At 44.0% G+C, this 18,710-nt stretch overlaps 1 protein-coding gene across 3 annotated transcripts in view; it reads right to left on the reverse strand.

Moving 5' to 3' along the window:
* The window catches only part of LOC112985054 (organic solute transporter subunit alpha-like), a 35,138-nt gene extending 19,126 nt beyond the window's left edge, over positions 1 to 16,012 (reverse strand). The window contains exons 1-8 of one of the 3 annotated variants that reach the window (XM_026103399.2): positions 15,368 to 16,007; positions 13,452 to 13,603; positions 13,253 to 13,326; positions 11,562 to 11,720; positions 8,767 to 8,878; positions 7,389 to 7,535; positions 5,868 to 5,973; positions 5,276 to 5,428 (exon numbers count right to left, since the gene is read on the reverse strand). In XM_026103399.2, the coding sequence (XP_025959184.1) occupies positions 5,276 to 5,428; positions 5,868 to 5,973; positions 7,389 to 7,535; positions 8,767 to 8,878; positions 11,562 to 11,720; positions 13,253 to 13,326; positions 13,452 to 13,603; positions 15,368 to 15,446 (982 nt within the window). In that variant the 5' untranslated portion in view covers positions 15,447 to 16,007. Of the gene's footprint in view, positions 1 to 5,275; positions 5,429 to 5,867; positions 5,974 to 7,388; positions 7,536 to 8,766; positions 8,879 to 11,561; positions 11,721 to 13,252; positions 13,327 to 13,451; positions 13,604 to 15,367 lie in introns of all 3 variants that reach the window. The other 2 variants (XM_026103400.2, XM_064498204.1) reach the window with 2 other exon arrangements.
* Positions 16,013 to 18,710: the final 2,698 nt, after the last annotated feature.

The raw sequence follows: 18,710 nt of genomic DNA on the forward strand, positions 1-18,710 counted from the left end.
TGGCTGGGTATGGCAAGGCTACAAGGAGACACAGAAACTCACCTTTTTCAGTGATTTGCACTGAAGGATGAATGTAAATTCAGCACTCATGTTTGTGCCTCTAGGCCTTAGAGCAGTGATTCTTAAATCGCAATAGAGGAGGAGGTGCCTGCCCACACCATATAGCTCTCCATTACTTTGCAACCCTCCTATCTGGATCAGTTGGTTTGGATGCCTTTTGCTATGGACTGAGAGCCTCTGCAAGCAGGATATTCACAGCTGGAAAGAGTAAAGCTTATTAAAGTTATTAATTGGTCAATATACACATAGGTAGGTGAACTAACAAGATACTTGGCTTAGCACTCCTGACCCAAGGAGTCATAGTTAACCAGGCAGCTCTCAGGCTGCTGATGCTTGGAGCAGGGTGGTCATCAAAGCTGCTAAACCATCATCCTCAGACTACTTGTTTTTTTTTTCTGTAGGGTCTTGTACTTTTTCATGGTTTTTTTTCTCCTTGTGAACCCTTGAGCTGCTAATTATCCCTGTGTCAACACTCACATGTTTGCTGGCAATTTTGCCTTTCTTATCTTGCATGGTCCTGCTCTGCAAACTGTCTTACAACACTTTCTCACAACTTAGCAATTTTCTCAGAAGTCTGAACCAAGTTCAGCCTCTATTAAAACTGTGCTTTAGATCTCAGAAAGCCAAACCTCTTAGGAGGGAAGGTTACACTTTCCAGCTGCTAAACTGCATTAAAGGAAATGCAAGTAATTGTTCCCCTGCCATTAGCTTTGTACATAAGCAGTGACCGTTATCTGCCTAATGGATGTTGGGCAGTCAGGTCTTAAAGACGGTGGCCTCTGTGTAGTTGTCAAAGGAAGGGACGCCCACAAATGAAAGGGAAATTGCCCTCAGACAGTGTTTTTTCTCTCTCTAGAGCTGAGCAAAAATGCCCAAAATCTTAAGTCTGATTTCTCCCATAAATGCATGTAAAAATTCTTCAATAAAAGCTTCATGCTGTTTTTCAATTAACTTTCTGCAGTATTTTTTTTCTTGTTTAAAGAGCCAAATAAAGAATTTCTAGTGAGTTCAAGCCACCCTAGACCTGTCTTTAAGCACATGTGTCTTCCATTGCTGGAAGACAACACAACAACTGCCTTATTATTTGGCAGTTAAGTGGCATCAGTGTAGGCCTAATAAGCTTTTCTGAATGTAAAGAACTGAGAAACAGCAAAGAGAATCTTCTGCAGAAATAAAGAGTTCTCATCTCTTTAAATCTGCTGCTTTTGTTATATTTAGTTAGAGACACTTTAATAGGAACTGGGATTTTGAGAAGTGAAGAATGTGAAGAGTTTGTGGAAGGATCCAGTGTATCTACTAATGAGGCTGGACTGTGACCTGTTGGGAGCTGTATTAAGGTGTGGCTTAGCAGACAAAAAAATGGCCTAAGAACATTTTGTCTATTTTCTCTTGCAAGACAACAATACAGAGGCCAGCCTGGGGAGCACTCCAGTTTTTCTCTTGAGCATGGAGAATGAGGCAGGGACAAGTATGAGGGTCCAGCAACAGAGGGGACAGCTGGAGGGGGGATACAGGGATAGAAAGGTCTACAATCATCAGAGCACCCTTTTATCACCAGGAACAGATCCCTTGGGTAGCCAGTTATAATTCCTTTGCTGCTGACAAAACACATGAAACACAAAGGGATGCACTTAAATACACGCTTAATTGCCCTGTTAGCTAGCCATACCTAGGGAATGACAGCTTGCCCCTGGGAGGAGGGCTGTGGGAGAGAGTTCAGGGTTCATGGGGGAGTTCACAGCCTTCTGGAGCGGGAGAGATTCACTTAGTTTTGTTGAACAAAACCACCCCCACTTGAATGACAGATGCAAAAGAAATGCACTGAGCATTAATTCTGCCCTCTCCTGTATATGCTGTTCTTACCACATAACTGTATGTTATACTCTGGAACACTTCATTGTCAGTGTTTGCTTTCATTCTCTCATTTTTACTGCTACACCACCCAAAACACATAGCTAATTTTTTTCTCTATGTTCTCATCAATCTCTCCAAATGCCATTTGAACCTTTGATCACATATCTCTGCGCATCTATTCCTATCTTTCTGTTTAATGGTGTTGGTGCCTTTTATCATCACAAAAGCCACCAATAAAATACCTTTATCCTTCCTCACATTATAATCTAAAGCAAACGTAGCTTAAAAGTTATAGGCTCACCTTAAGACTTATTACTTTATAGCAGCTGTGTAAAATAGGAGTTGTGAAACTTGTTATCTTCTAGCTTTTGTTAAATGTTTTCAAATGCTTTCATCACCATCATCACATAATTCAAAGCAATTTTTCTTGCTGGTGAGAAAGGGATCCTTATCACAATTGAGATTAGAGGAATTTCCTGTGTTCTGTTTCATTTCTTCCATGCTCAGATAGCCTAAGGTACAACTTGGATGTTGGGATTTCCAGCGTTTTAATTTCAAGAGCACCTAAATGAATGTACTGCAATGCAGGCCACCTGCTGCCCCTGGTTGCCAGTCCCAGACTCCTACCCAGTTATGGAGGGACACCTAGATTATGCAAGTTAAAGCTATAGGTTTGAGCCAGAGATGAGAGATGAATTCTTCCTCAAAAGCTCAAAAATAAGAAAGTTGTAGTAAAATCCATACATTCTACTGCATTCACGTAAGCTGTGATTCAAGAAAGCTCTTAGGCACATATTTAAGACTTAGTATCTCCAATTTTGCTCTGAAAAGGGTTCTACGTAAGCAAGTGCTTTCTGGAATTAGACCTCCATGACTGTACATAGTAAAAAGAAATGTCTTTGCTGCCAACTCTGCTTGACAGTCATCACCTGACAGTACATTTTATTGCTCAAATATGTTAGATAAATAGCAGGACAAACATTTACTATCTGCTCAAAAGCACAAGAGCTAGTGATCCTTGTGGCTAAATTAGGCTCACATTGCTGTTTAAAAGATATATTTTAATGGGCATTTTAGAGACATGACAAATACCAGGCCAACAGTGACAGAGATCTTGTTCTCTGAACAGGTGCTTCAAAGGCAACATGTGTGAAGGTGAAGACCCTTCTGTGCCCTGGCAGCCACCTTCGCTGGGTGTACGGAGACCACCCCCAGCTCAGTTTCTCCCCACGCTCCATCTGTTTCCAAATGCAGTGTCCATGCGGCGGTGTGGGTCCACTGTGCCACGCCACAGATCCTGCTTACCAAGGCACACCACTTACAGAACCACTATAGAAAGCCTCTTCCAGTAACACTCTTTTGTCCCATTCATTCTAACAATTAAACTGTTTTCCACAGGAATTCAGAGATACTTTACTGGCTCCAAATATTTTCCGATTTCGAAGCTTCTTGAAACCACAGCCAACCATTCCCTATGCCATTATGAAATTAAGAATCACTCTGCAAGTCCAGAAGAGCAACATTATTAATGTATCTGTGGCCTTGTGTACCCAGATATAACGCAACATTAGAAATATGCTAATAGCTATAATGTTAAAATACTTTAACAAAATTTGTTGTATTAAGAATATATAAGCTGATCCCTAGTTAAATCCACGGACATGCTCCAGGGTGAAAATTTTCACCCAAATTGTTTTTTGAAGAAAAATGCAGATTCTATCACATTAATGCAGTTCAAGAATCTGTGTTAGTTTCCCAGACTACCTGCTTAGAAAGAAATTAAGTATTAAAGTTTTTCAACCTTTTCAAAACAAGAACAAGTAAAATGGTATTATTCTACTGTTAATGAAAATATTATTTCTGACCTCAATCTAAAGGAAAGAAAACATTTTGTTTAATCCAACCTCCCAACTTGCTGAGGTTTACAGAATATTTCATTTTCCAACCCCAGCTCCCAAACTGAAAGCATTTTTAGAATTCCTTGTAAACCAAAAATAGCCCCACTATTTGCCTAGCTCTGCTTTGATGGCAAATTGTATTTGACATAATATAGATAAAAGATAGTAATAACACATTTTCTAACCTGAAACATTTCCCCAGTCTACATATAGAATAAGCATCCATGCTGCACAGATTAGACATTTACTTCTAGGAGTCAGACTAGATGTGGAGACAGACAAATGCTAGCATATGGTACTGCAACTTCTTTCCCAGCAAACACAATATCCGCATGCTTATTAAACAGAGTAAACACGGTCTCATATTACAAATTATAGTGAACTAAATCAAAGCAATTAGGGTCATCCAAGAACATCAGGACCATTTGCAAAAAGCAGAAGTTGATTTAAGCAAAACAGACGAACGGATGTGAAGTCAAAAGGTCTAATAATGCTTGAAGTTCTACTAGATGCCTGCGCAGACCAGAGGTGGGGTGGATAAGCTTGGGAGACAAGAATTTTCTGGAAAAACTTCCTTTTGATAATAGTTATCTTCGTAGACACCTTTTGCACAAGGATCCCATGTATCCTTATTCCCATTTTCCAAGTACAGAACTGAAGAACCACATAACATCATACAGCAGTGACAGAACACACCTTGGACCATAACCCTTATTTTCTTTTTCCACATCAGTGACTGAGAATCTGCCTTCCCTAGGAAGAACATCTGTCAATGTCGATCATACATTTACAAACAGCAACTGTGTATTTACCGAGTTAGGATGTGAATTGCCAGAGAATGCGAAAGTCTTGCCCTGAGGAGATCATCATTTATGTAGGTGGAGAGCACGGACAGGTTTGGGGATTTCAGAACGAACATGTGCAAATATATAACTGACCCAAATTAGCTATAGTGAGCTTGTGACACAGAGTGAGAGATGATAAATTCTAATGCAGGACAGATGGGAAAATGCTGTGTTAGACCTGTGAGAGCGATCCATCCTACCCAAAATAGGCTTAAAACAAAAATCAAAAAAGATGAAAAGAGAATGACTCTGGATTAACTCTAAATCATAGCCATTCAAATAGCTAAAAAAAAAAGAATCACATTGTGAGACTGTTTGGCCGCCATCAGGTGTTCGACAACAGGACAAAATTACAAGGTATGAAATCTTACTAAATTACATGGTATGAAAACGCTCACACCATGTATATATCACAGGAGAATAAAGGGGGTTATCCTTCTACTCATTGGTCCTTTCAGTACAGCTCACAGGTATTTATGTCAGAAGCTGTTCTGACATGGGCAGTGGTTATTTGTGTTGCAAGGATATTAAAGCTCCTAAAGCTGAGCTTCCAGCTCCTGCAGAGCAGGAGCACAGGGACCTTCTAAACCCCCAGCGATCCACCTTGACAAACTGTACCATTTAGGATTATCTTAGGAGTCTGCTTGTTGTCCCCGCCTTCTTCAGGGGTACACTCTGGAGGTTCTAGATCATCGTATCTTCTCCGATATACCACCCTTGAGATTAGGGTTATCAGAAACATCTCCATGATGAGAAGCTGTTGGATCATATCTGCCAAAAAGACGGTAAAAAAAAGCAAAAAAAACCCCAGGAACACAAGGATCAGGCAAGGAATAAATAGCTTATTCATTTCTGTCTGTGCAAAAGGCACAAACTACTACCTTACTCCCATAATGGAGCATATCTCACACTCAGCAACAATATCAGTTATAGAATTAAAGTATTGCCCGTCTATAAGCATGCAGTAAGATGAGATTTAACAATAATTATACTTGCTGGTTTCTTGTCCTCTGATTTCTAACTCTTCTTACTGCAACTATGACAGCTAGAAAAGTTTTGTTATTGTTCTTAAATAAAAGCTGAGATTCTCAAAAGGCTACACGATCCCAGGAAATTAGTATTTCAGGAAAACGCCAGATACTGTAGTTAGCAACAGTGAACTGACACCTCTGCAAGTAAATGAAAAACACCCCCTTCCAAAAGAACTTACATGCTCCTCTTGCTGAAGAGGAGAGTGGTGGAACACAGGGAATAATTCTTTGCATAGCCAAGATGTTGATAACAGCTGCCTGCAGCTGGCTCAGAATGAGGATAAACTGCACCAGGAAGAGAAAACAGATGCTTTAGCTACCAGCAGAAGGACTGTAGTTCACACACCCGTTCTGCTTTCATAATAGACCCTGTTTCACCTCATTCTTCCTTTCTTGCCCTCCTCACCTCCCATCTGCCAGCAGGCTGCCTGCCATTCTGAAGAACACATCCTTTGGTCAGGATGATATTGCCATGCATATAATTATTAAATTAAACCTCTCTGTTCTAAAAGTGATTCATCTCAGCACTTTATTCTGGAAGTGCAATATATACAGAGCTCCCAGCTGGGAGTTTTACCAATATTGAGCTCTGAATATTAGATAAAAAGGTTTAAAATGCTTCCTGATAATCTAACTATGAGCTTGTGCTCTCCCTTAGTGGGAGGAAGTATTCAAGGAATGCTTCTTTTATTGGCTCATCTGTTTGCCACAGCAGGGAGATGTGGTGCTCCCCAAGTTATACGGAAGTGGCTTCCTTGCCAGAAGGAAAAAAGGATGGAGGGCTCTGCAGCTCAGGTTCAACAGTAATCACTTATGCATCATATTACCCGCTGTTCACTGTGCGGGTCCTTCTCTGCTTTGGAGATATCAAGAGTGTCTCTTTAGCTGCTGGTATTACTGCCTGGGTATAAACCCTCGCATGAAGGGAGTTTGCCATCTTAAACTCGGATTCACACTAATGCAGTTCTGCCAGTGTGACGACGGCTTACCATCCTGTCTACTGCATTTATAAGCGTTTAATAATTTTCTTAACAGACACCTTGATGCACAGTCTTTCTAAGTGTCCTCTACAAGCAGGATGCATATACAAAGATTCTACTTTATTCTTTCTCTTTCTTCAGGGTTATGTGGGAGAGGGTGGTCCTATCCCTGGAATTATTCAGCCTAACTTATCTGGTTCTGTTCTTTATTGTTTAATCATTCCCAGACAGAATTTTCATTATTATTGAACTCTGAAATGCAGAATGGCCAAGAAAAATACTTCCAAAATGGAACATTGTGGCCTGCTAAAACAGTTCAAACAAAAGCCACCCACTCAATGCTCCACATCCTCCCCTAGTTTTCAAACACACACTAGCATTTTAACATTGTGTTTCAGGATACTGCATGTCCAAAGCTTCCTTCAAGCCTTGCAGAAGGTGGTGTTTTGATAACCACAGCCTAAAGATGAATGAACAGCTCAAATCTCTAGCACTTCTGAGAGACTAGAAGTAACTCAGCTCATGCTAAACATGTTCAAGCAGCCAAGGCGAATGCTTCAAATAGATGCAGGACCGCTTTAATCAGGTAAAAATATGCCTATGTACAGTGTGTTTTATGGAAAAAAATACCATAACCTTTAAACAAAGGACTAAGAACCAGAGAGACAGTGTTATATCAACAGTAATAGAAATGCTTACCAGAAATGTTAAATTTCTCACCTGATAAAGAGCAAACTTAGGGATGATCTTCTTACAGTTAAGGACAGCCCTAACTTGTTGAAACATGATTACAACTGGCCACAGAGCAATAATGGTAAGGATACCAATGAAGCAGCTAATCCATATTGCAGCTCCTTCAAGAGATAACTGAGAAGCAAATCAAACAAACATACTTACAAAACCTGACAATGTAAATGTTACTATTTCGGGGTAGACATTATGAACTGGAGGATGCAGACATTAAAATGCTTGTTTCTATCTCTACAAAAGCTGAAGCTAGCAGGGGTTGCTCAGGTTTGCACTGGAAACTGCATAGTACTAACTGGAGTGGTGTCATGGCACTCCCACCCTCTGGGCGAATCTGTTCAGTCTTGGGAAGGAAGTGACATGATCCCTCAGCCTGACCCCAGCAGCACCTGAGAATGCTCAGCAGCTTGTGAGAGCATTCACAGCATGACATCTCAAAGGGGTCATTTATTTTAGTACCATGAAAAAACACAAAAAATACTGCTTTTAGTCTGAGTTACCCAAGAGGTGCAAAATTCTTAGCAGTTACAGACTTTCTTCAGCTGTGGTGTACATGAAGCCTTTCAACCACAGTAAGGTACAAAGGTAACATAGCTTTCTCATGTGCTCCACAGGCCTTGTTTTAAAGTTTGCAAGGAATTCTTAATGCTGTGGGACAGTCCTGTTTGTACAGCATTCCCCTCTGGACTCACTGACTCTTTAGTCAGAAAGTGTCTGCATGAGCCACACCACAATAAAGGTTTGAAATGTCTATTTTTAAGACACTGTTACTGAGAAGACTGACATCAAGGGAAATGTTATAGCTTATTCAGCTGTAGCAAGGATCCTAAATATTGGCTCAAAGCACTTGTTGCAACCCAGTGAGAGCCTACTTCTCCATCATCTTGCAGCTTACACAGTAAAAAGTGGAAGTACAGTACTACCTCTACTATCTTTTCTAACTTGCAAGGATATAAAAACCTCCACAATTTGCAGAAAATTATTGAATTAGGTTTCCTGTTTATGCACAGTACATGTTTCTTATGGCTGCATCTTACAAAACAGGACAGGTACATCTCACAGGCCATCTTGCAGGCCTGATCCCCAGACCATATAGACCGGGCCATGACTGGAGCATAACCTGATGCCCAAACCACCCCAACACTCAGTTTCTTTCCAAAAGAAGCCAGCAAATCAACGGTCTGGGGGAAGGGAGAAATGATACACTTCAGGGTCTCTTCTTAACAGAACAAAGCCAGCACATACCTGGAAGTGTTCCCAGATCCCACAGTTTAGGTGTTGGCCAAGATACTAACATCAACCCCAAAACTATGGGTTTTGTGGGCTGCTGCTCATTACAATATTTACTTACATTATAAGGGCTGTAATTGCCATTGGTCCAAAGCACTATTGATAGAAACATGAGCACAGGTCGAAAGAAAGCAAACTGAAAGGTACCCAACTTCAGCCAAAGGAGGGTTTGCCTGTCAAATTCAAAAGATAAAAAAAGTCACACAGGCCAATAAACAACCCTAATAACATTTTTCGGATACTGTCAAACAGCAAAATTTCTCCATTTCTACAGTCCTACAGCACATGGCTAATATCTGGGGAGGAACAGCGTCAAGATTCAAAGATCTTTCCAAGAATTACCCAGATGCTTGTTTAGTAGAGCCTCTACAAAAAGAGCATTCTTATTCTGCACCAATTACCTACTAACCAAAGCTGGGCAAAATGTGATGTCTTTCTCTGCTCTGGAGCTAATGAGGGAGCTTGTAGCAGCATAACGGGTCTCTGAATGATAATGCCACTCGCTCTGTCATGTTGCCTTACTATTTCTCTCCTCGGATGAAACTGAGCAATTCAACCATCACGGCTGAATGGCAAACTACTACATAGCTTCAATCCCTGTCATGTGCATTGCTTCCATCTGACACTGCCTTCCCATTCAGCCAATTCTTAGTCCTCTGGTAAATCAAGAAAAGGAATTACACAGACTTAGGTGAAAGGACTGGTAGTTTTTCAATGCATCATGAATACTACCGCATCAACATCTAGTTTTGCTTCTCTGTACCCTAACAGGACAAAGGAGCTATCTTTCCCTTGGTAAACTGCACATGGCCAGCAGGACAGCTCAGGATTTCCTTTCTCCTATCTGTCAGTATAATCTTTATCCAGAACACAGCCCATATACAATAACCTGGCCATCCAGTATTAAACATCACCAGAAAAGGGGCAGATGCACATGCAAACAATGGACATGAAAGCTGACTGACTTCAACTCATCTTTCATCTTCACAGGACAAGCTTTGGGTGCTACAGCTGGCTCAGGTCTTAGTCCATTACTGTGTATTTCCCATACTCTTTTACATTATTGTCTTCACTGCAGCTTCCTGATCCCTTGAGACTCCCATCACAAGTGCCTTAGCAGACAACAGGCTGCCGTTTAATATATGTTACAGCATATAGCCATGAAGCAGGAATTACTTGAATTGCTCAATTAAGATAGCTAATAACTATGGGACTGTGAACAGCACAAACACTTGTGGAATGGCCTACAACAGGCCAGCCATTTAGTGTATATGCCTTTTCAAAGGTTCATTATTCCAAAGGGCTTTAAAGGATAACATGACAAACAGCGCTGTCACTGCAACACCAGGTGTTTTTTTTCCTTGTCGACACAGGTCTACCATTCCTTACCCTCAGACTTCTCCTGCCACATCTCTCCATTGTATGGCTTGTTACCCTGCCTCATCTGTCCACTGTACCTTGTTACCTTCCCCAGACTGCTTGATAGTATACCATATTTTTAAAGAATGAGTTCCTCCCTTGGAGTAGCTCCCTGCTTCCCCAGAAGATATCTGTGGAAGGAATCCAAGACTGATCTTTCTCTGGTATACCTTACCATTTTTCAAAAACATTGTTATCTGTAATGGGAAAAGGCTGGAAGTCAGAAGCATAGACAGCAGATAAGTTTCCGAGCACTGCAAACTCAGGAGAAGGAGCCCTAAGCTCTTCTGCAGAGCAAAAAAGCTTTTATTTTTTTTAAACAGCCAGCTACAAGCTAGTATCACCAGCCCTCTCATATTCCTGGATAAGCTCTCACTGGACTGACAGCAATGTAGGCTGCATTCTCCTTGCTGTTTTCACTTAACTAGACCATAAAGTCCCTGAGGTCCCTCTGGCATTAATGTCCAGGCCCTCGTAGAAACTTCTCTTGTATCTTGCACATTCAATCCTTGAGCTTTTTGCTCTTAATGTGAGAAACACTCTCATACTCTGTGCCAGTAGAAAAGCCCTGGGAAACCTCTGAGGCTTTCAGGCTGCAAATATCGTTGAGAAGCATGTAAATGACAGCACAATACTAGCTGGAGGAAGGGCCCTATCAGGCAATACTGAAAGGAGGCAGGGTTTATGGTAGAGTATATTGGCTCCTATCTGTAGGTGCAGCTCCTCATCCTTACTACTCTTCTCCAAAGTGTCTTGTTAGTTTAGCAGAAGAAAATATCTCATTATGTCTCCCTAGACAATGCCATTTCATGGAGATCAAAGCTTTCCAGGAATTACACCTTTTTTGTTCTGAAAAGTATTTTAATCTGAAGTACTTTCAAAGTTAAAATCAGAATGAAGCATTTCAATTTTATCGAAGTAAGAGAAATTTTCTTTCAAGTCAACCTCAAATTGAAAATTCTGTTTGTGGAAAGTATCCAATTTGGAGTCAATTGTTCCCTTCTGGTATGAAAAGAAACTGAAATCTCAGTTATTATTGTTTCTAGAATGGAAATTCCCCCTCCCACACACTACTGCTTAGTACACAAACGGTTTCTTGGAAAAGAACGGGACTAGTTGGGGGGATAACACATTGTTCAACATGACTACAAGTGGGAACACTGCACTGGGTTAAAAATGAGTTATCTCATGCTCTCTACTTTTAAGCAAAATTCTGCATTAATAAAAATGAAATAAATTAGCCGTGTTGCAGAGCCCTAAAGTGATGGCAGTGTTTAAAAGAGACAGCTTGAGACTGACGGAGGAGACCTCAATCACAAGAGCCAAGAGCGTGTTTTTCAGGAAGCAGGGAGGCCCTTTGCTGTAAATGTGGCTTTGCCAAGTCGGCTGGATTCCAGCAGCAGTTTTCCAGCTGGAAAATCTTAAAGGGCAACTCACCTAGTGATGCGCACACCAGGGAGGCAAAGGCAGCAGCAACAGCAGGGGCCTGTACTGATCTTGAAGTGACCATTTTCAAACCGCCTGAGGAACAGCTTTTGACCGCCGCACTCTTTAATCATCATCAGCAGGAACTTGTGGATAACTATGGCAAAAAATCTAGGAGAGGAAGAAAATGCCAGCTTGAACTTCTCCTGCATGTCTCTCATATGCCAGTACCTTCCGCTGTTGAGGGTTTTTAAAGCTTTGCAATCAGCAGAAATTGTAGCACTAGCTGTAAAAACTCATCAGCTTCCCATCACCTTGGAGGGCCAGAACCACCATAGCTCCATTGAAAGAGGAATAAACTGAGATACAAAGCAGTTGTGGAATTGCCCAAGGCCACACTGGTGCTTGGTGGCAGAGTCAGTATTTAAGCACATGAATTTCTGGCCCAGGTCATTAGGGCCATGTTTTTCTATCAGTTAGCTAGTCCTGATCAGTCCAAACTTCTCAGAACAAGTCCTATTTCTACTTTAAAAAAATACATGGCTACATCCATATATATATTTAGCTAATATCGTATGTGCTGTCCCAGTCAGGGTGTGGTTCTTCTGCAGCCAAAGCAGATCCTGGCACTGACTGCTACAACTCCACCTCTCCCTCCTTCACCAGTTGCACATTCTTAGCTCTTCCCAGGAACTACAGATTGTGCAACCATCCTTTCCTTCTTGCCCCAATACTGATTTAGGGAACTGATCCACTAAAATCCAACAAACAGAAATCCACAAAATAGAGAACTCCTCTTCAATTGCACTGGCTCCTTGAACAAGCTCACTGTGCAGCTGGAGAAGTGTGAGTGGTGGTGCAAGGAAGGGGACAGGAACCTGCATCTAAGGCAAGGGAGGAGGGGGGATTAAGATAGGCTTAAAGTACCATAGATCCTTGGAAGTCTCTGGCAATCTGCAATTCGCTGCACAAATTACTGTGTGTTAACAGTACTCCTTGCTACTGCATTTTCCCTCGTTTTTACTCTGCTCTTTTCGTAAATGCATCGTGTTATGGGGTAAGGCTAACCGCAAGAGTTTGCGATACTGTCCTGCAGTGGGTTCCAAAATCATCCTGGCACTCCAGGAGTGCATACTGCCACACAGCATCCCCCTGCTAGGCTTTGCCTATGAGGGCTACACCATCACCTCCAGGAACCAGGAACCACATTTCTCTGTTATTCCCTGTTCATATCAGAGCTGTCATGCTCGTACAGAAAGTGCTTTTATCAGGACAACTGCAGAACTTTTTTACATGGATATACTTGTTGGAGGTTCACTTGCCACCATTAAAAATAGACCTCTACAGCTCATCATTAATAAAAGCACAGTGAAGAAGTCACAGGTCAGAATCTCATTCTACATGACATTCACAGGGAGAAAAGAAAGAGTACTACTTTAAAGCTGCTGTCAGTCAAAGGATTCAATTACATTTAAGTCACAGTTCTTTCATACTAGCAGTCCCACACTAGGGAGCTGCAGCACTGGGAACTACTTCAGCATTTCCCACCTCCCATAAAAGAGCTGCCAAGAGATTTCAACTCAAACTAAAAATTACTAAATTGTTAAATTTACAAAATGACTGTGTTTACCAAGAGTAGCAGATGTTTAAAGGAAAGAAATTCAGGGTTCAGTGCAATGTCTAGAAACAAGTAGAATACTCACACTGCTGCTGTGAAATCTGTAAACATTGTCGAGCGAGGAATCCACATCCCAATGCATGACGCAGTAGCAATCACCTATACAGAAAGGGAGGAGGGTTGTAGTAAGGGCAGTGGTAAAGCAGGTTCCTGAAATAAATATAGATTTTCCAGGGAAATGGCATTTTCAACGCTCAATTTTATCTCTTTTCCACGTCACTTACCGGAGCTGCGGCGTTTATCCAAATTAAGATTGATCTTTTGGAAGAAGGGATTTTTCTATAGATATAGACCACTTCCTCCACAAACACCAGATTAGCAATCAGCGTCATCAGAGTCAGGATTGCAAAGAGAAATATACCTGCCAGGTCAAGGCCTGCAGAACAAGAAAGGAAAACAAAACGGTGCGTTTCATTCCATAAGCGTTCCAAACATTTAACGTAAAGACTGCATCTCGGAGGGACAACTTAGTCCTATTCCTACGAAGACTTGCACTCATCCTTTACTACAGACATGGATCATTTACTCAACAGGATGACTGAAGTACTTAAATTTAAGTTAATAAATAAATCTTTTGGGGATCCACAGACAGCATGCAAGAAGAATAAGCATCCATGTTTGCATGGCATTATGCAGAAGTCTCCATCAGAAAGGTGGAGTTCTAGGACAAATGTTCTTAGATGAGTGTAAATAAACAACAGAAGCTATTCTGGGAACTTTACCAGGCAGACTACAAGCAAAATTTTATGTACTCAGTATTAGTTTTTTGCTTCCCTTATATGTTCAAATGCATGTTTGCACATGTCTTCCTTGGGTATGCAAACTCTTTAGAGGCTCAGTGGAAGTTTATGGGGTACAGGAGCAATGAAAGTATATGGTCCTGGTGTATTTATCCTGGGATAAAACTTGCCACCAACAAATTTTTTTTTCTTTCCCCTTAACGCTGGGTATTGATATGAACATTTACCCATGGCTGACAGTTGAGGTGGGTTTTCTGCCAAGAAAGGTGCTTCCAGAGATAGAAGCAAGCACTGCAATGAAGCCTGCACTAACCTGGGCCCAGCTTGGCAGGAGCATATCTAAGACATACCAAATAGTGCCTGCACAGGTAAGCAAGGATCTTCCCAGCCTTTTAATCTAAGATGCTTCAAAAAAAAAACCAAAAAAAAAACAAAAAAAAACACTTCTAGACTTTGTTGCAGTCCAGATGTCACTGAACAGACCTTAAATCTCACCAGTGGGGCTGAGAGCAGGCTGTGGGTTTAGGGCTCAGTGTGGTGTTTACCAGGAAGCCCCGGTTCCCTCCCCCAAGTGCCTCCCCCCCATCCACACTGTCTTCTAACCACCCTCACAGCTCTGGACTGAGTAACTCTGCTGTCCTGTCTCTCTTCTCCGAAGCCAAAGGCAGCAAAGGCAGCGCCATGGCAACCCATTTCACCAAGACCTTGGTCCCCAGCCAGGCCTTCGGCGAGGACAGCAAAGGCGGCTGCGTTTGGCCGCCTTCCTCTGCCTCTGTCCCCGTGCAGAGCGAAGGGTCCCTGTACGTTTGCTGCCGGTCGGCCTGTCCGGGAAGCGCAAACACATCTCCCGCACTTTTGAGTGGGAGCACTGCGTGTTTGGGACGGGGCCCCGAGCCGTCTCCCCGGGGAGGTCCGGAGCATCTTTGGAGGAGTCCGAGCGACCCCGGTATAGGGCGGCGCAGGAGGGCTGGCACTGCGGCGGACGCCGCGCCCTGCTAAAAGCCGCGCTCGCCCCGCTTCAGGGAGGAGACCGCGGCGCACACAGACGGGGCGAGCGCAGCCGTAACCCCCGGCGGCGGCCGCCTCCCGCCGCGGCGGTGCCCGCGGCGCCGCTCCCCCCGCCCCGCGCAGCCCCACCACACCCGCTGCCCGGGGCCCTCCGCCGGGCGACGCGGCGGCGGCGGCGGGGGGACCCTCCCCTCGGGCTTTCCCCCGCTGGGGCGGGGGGCAGGGCGCGGCGGGCCAACCGCCGCCAGTGGCGGTTGAGCGCGGCCCGCGGCGCTGGCAGCCGTTAACGGCTCCCCCGCCGTGGGGGGTGGGGAGGGGAGGGCGGCCGCGAGCCCGCTCATCCCGCCGAGGGCTTCGGCCGTCGCTCCGGCCGTGTGCGCGGCGGCACTTACTGTGCAGGAGCTCTCGCGAGTAGGGCGGCTCGCTGGCACCGCAGGACGGGTGGAGGGTCCCGTTCGCCTCGCCCTCCATGGCCGGCGCCCCGCGCCCTGCTCCGGCAGCGCCGAGGGGTAGCGGAGACGGGGAGGCAGCAGTGGAGCCGGTCCCTGCCGGCCGGCGCCTCGGGAGCCGCGGGGCCGCGGTGCGCGCACACGGGCGGCTCGGCGCTGGCCGAGGGGCGGTTAATCATTAGCCCGGGGAGCCGCGGGGAGCCAGGGCCGGGCCGGCGGCGCACACAGCCCGGCCCCCGGGCTGTTGCCTGGCGCCAAACGGCCCCGGGCACCCACGGGCTGGCTGGTGCCGAGCGCCGGGGGAGGAGCCGCTCCCGTCGGGCACCTGCCGGCAGCATCTCGACCGCGACTTCGTGTGCGAGGAAGCTGCAGAGGAGTTTTGAAGGAGTTTTTGCTCAGCTTTCATGGAGTGGCTGCTTGCGAAGCCACTGGATCCCCCTGCACCCCTTCTTCACAAGCCGAGATACAGCCGCAGAAAAAAAGGTGAATAAAAAAACCTGTGCGCACGTGCGTGGGATCAAGTTTCGTCCGGGGTCACGGTCTGAGAGCTGAGGAGGAAAGGGAAATCAGCCCAGGAGCAGGCTGGATTCCCCTGTACTGTGTCCAGCTTCACCCCAGCCGTGTCAGAGCAGCCCTCAGCGCTGCACTCTGCAGGAGCGTGTGGAGGCAGTCAGCTACTTGGTCAGTATAGCAGACTTTCCATTAGACCTCACCAACGACTTTTCAGGGATCTTGGCTGCAGTGAGGTGAAAAGCAGCACCCTCTCACGAGCTAATAGCTGGCTGAAGGAGAGGAAACAGAGGGTAGGAATACGCGAAGTGTTTCTCCACTTCCCCACGTTTGTTTCATCTGCTGATAGGACGCCTGTGAGATATTTTCCGGGGCCTGTGCTGTGCAACATATTCGGGCTGTTTCCTGGAAAATGGAATGATGAATAATGAAGTGATGGAGTTTGGTAACACCTTGGCACCAACTACCAAGTTGTTCTGGATAGTCAGACCAAACCTGGCACCAAGGAGAAACAGGGTTGTTAGGGCACTGGGTGACAAAACAGCAGGTGAAATTCTGTATCATTAAATGCAAAGTAGTGTACAGGGGAAGGAGGACACCCCTAACTACCTACACAGCAATTAAGTATTACCACTCTGGGAAAAGATCTTGGAGCCACCATGGAGACCAAAAAGGTCTTGAAGTCTTCAGAAATGACAGCTCAAGAATCAGCATGGCAGAAACGTGCAAAGGACTGTCGGTAAGGAACTAAACACACAAAACACCTTAAATACGTATGAAGGCCTCCCTGCATCAAGGTATTCCAGGATCTTGAATAAAATGGAGGAAATCTAGGGAATGTGGGATTTTCATAGGCACCACAGGCCTTTTGCAGTAAAACCTGTCATCTTGGAGTTTTCACAGGATTCCCAGTGGTTTCAGAGGAAGGACAGGTTGGAACCGAAATGCTGCCAACAGGAACACAGAGATGTGCCTAACTGAGCTGCTCAGTGGCTAAACATCAGCAAGTACTTATTTAAGAAGAGGCAGATTCCTTCCAGTATGGCAGGATTTGGGACTGAGACAGAAGAGGCTACTGTTCTGTTACCATCAGGACAGTTGTATATGAGGCTGTAAACCAAAGCCATTTATTTTGATTCCTCCCTAGCATTCCTCTCATCATTTTCACTACACTGAAACATAAAGAGGAGAGCTTTATAGTTTCGCTGAGAGGCTCGTAGCAGTAACTGACTGTTAGAATGTGGTGCCTGGGCAGACTTCACAGGCCTCCTAGAGCATCCAAATCAAGAATATCTTCTGCCCCCCAGTTACAGAAAAGACCCGGGCAAAATTCTTGAAACATAATTCCAGCTCGTTTTCTGTTTGGAAGTCTCTTTACTCATCCCGAAGATGAGCTGCTAGCTGTGGGGGAAGTAGCCATTGATAGCCTTAATACACCATGCTTTTCCCCCAACTTTACATGATTTTTTTAATCAAAATATTTGAAGATGACCACCTATTCTGAAATGTGACTGAAAGCTCAAATCAGGATTTGCTGAGATGGAAGGATGGCCTAAGGCCTTTGAGGGTTCTTCCTGAGTAGAAGCAACAGGATTCCTACCTGCTGCTATTTTGGTTGCCAGCTTCTTGCATTCCCTGAAAGGTAGAAATAAAAATTCCTTTCCTGTGAGTCCCATTTTTGAATGAAACAGGTTTATCAATGCTTTTGCTACAGAAATTCATGCAGTAAGTATGGGAGTGATGGAACTGATGGCTATTTTATCATATTTAAAAAAAAGCCAGTCTGCTTTGATGTAACAGTTCCTAGAATAATCCACATAGTAGCGATTCTGGATTTGACTGTGATATTTTAGTCATTCAGCAATACTAGGAAGAAATATTGCAGTATACACTGAACACAGCATTAGAGAATTTCCTGTCTCATGAACTTGTACAAGTTTAACTGGCTGAAGTTTAAAGGTTAAGGATTAATTCCCAACGGCTGTTGTAGAAATCCATGCTACTCTCTCTTCTGCTGGAGTTCCTTGCACATAATAGAGTCTAAAAACAAAATACCACAAATGTACTGCAATTTCTCCTTGTTAGCAATATCATTTTGTCATCTTTGGGTCACACATTAGATCCACTTTCTTAATAAGTTGCCTTAAATATGGAGCATGGCATCATCTTCTACTCACATTCTGGGCTAATACTTCTTGAATTCTGGGACCAGGAAGGGCTGGTCTAACTGACCGTCCTTAAACTTCCTTGCAGATCAGTGTAGCCAGAAGGAAATGATAAATAAATCACACTGAAGAACATACCATGACCCATCAATGACCAGAGTTTGAGGTCTGCTGCTCCGCACACACCTACCTAGCACAGGCTTTTCAGCAGTGCCCTCTGGGCATTAGCCTCTAAGCCAAATGCCAGGCCCCTAGATCAATGCGAAGCCCTTCAAATCCCTGTTTGCTTAAGTACACCCTCCTCCCCGTTTCACTATTCCAGTTTTGAATTTAACATGTTAGTTTAATGCATGATATTTGACACGAAAAACAACTTCAGCAGTAGAAAAGTACTTGTGAATCAATCACCTGTCAGATTAGACAGGTCAAGAGATATACACGGTTACTCAGAATAAAAAATGCCTGTGAATACAATTCCCTGCCTTTGTTCACTGGGGGCTTTAGAGCACTTTGTGGTTCAGCCTCCTTCCAAATGCTGTGCTGCTCAGAATTTTTTCTTCTCAAGGAACGTGCCCCCTTTTTATTGCCAGTGCGCTCTTCTTTTAAAGATC

Source organism: Dromaius novaehollandiae, chromosome 1 (assembly GCF_036370855.1).
Source record: "Dromaius novaehollandiae isolate bDroNov1 chromosome 1, bDroNov1.hap1, whole genome shotgun sequence".
NCBI classification, from domain to species: domain Eukaryota; kingdom Metazoa; phylum Chordata; class Aves; order Casuariiformes; family Dromaiidae; genus Dromaius; species Dromaius novaehollandiae.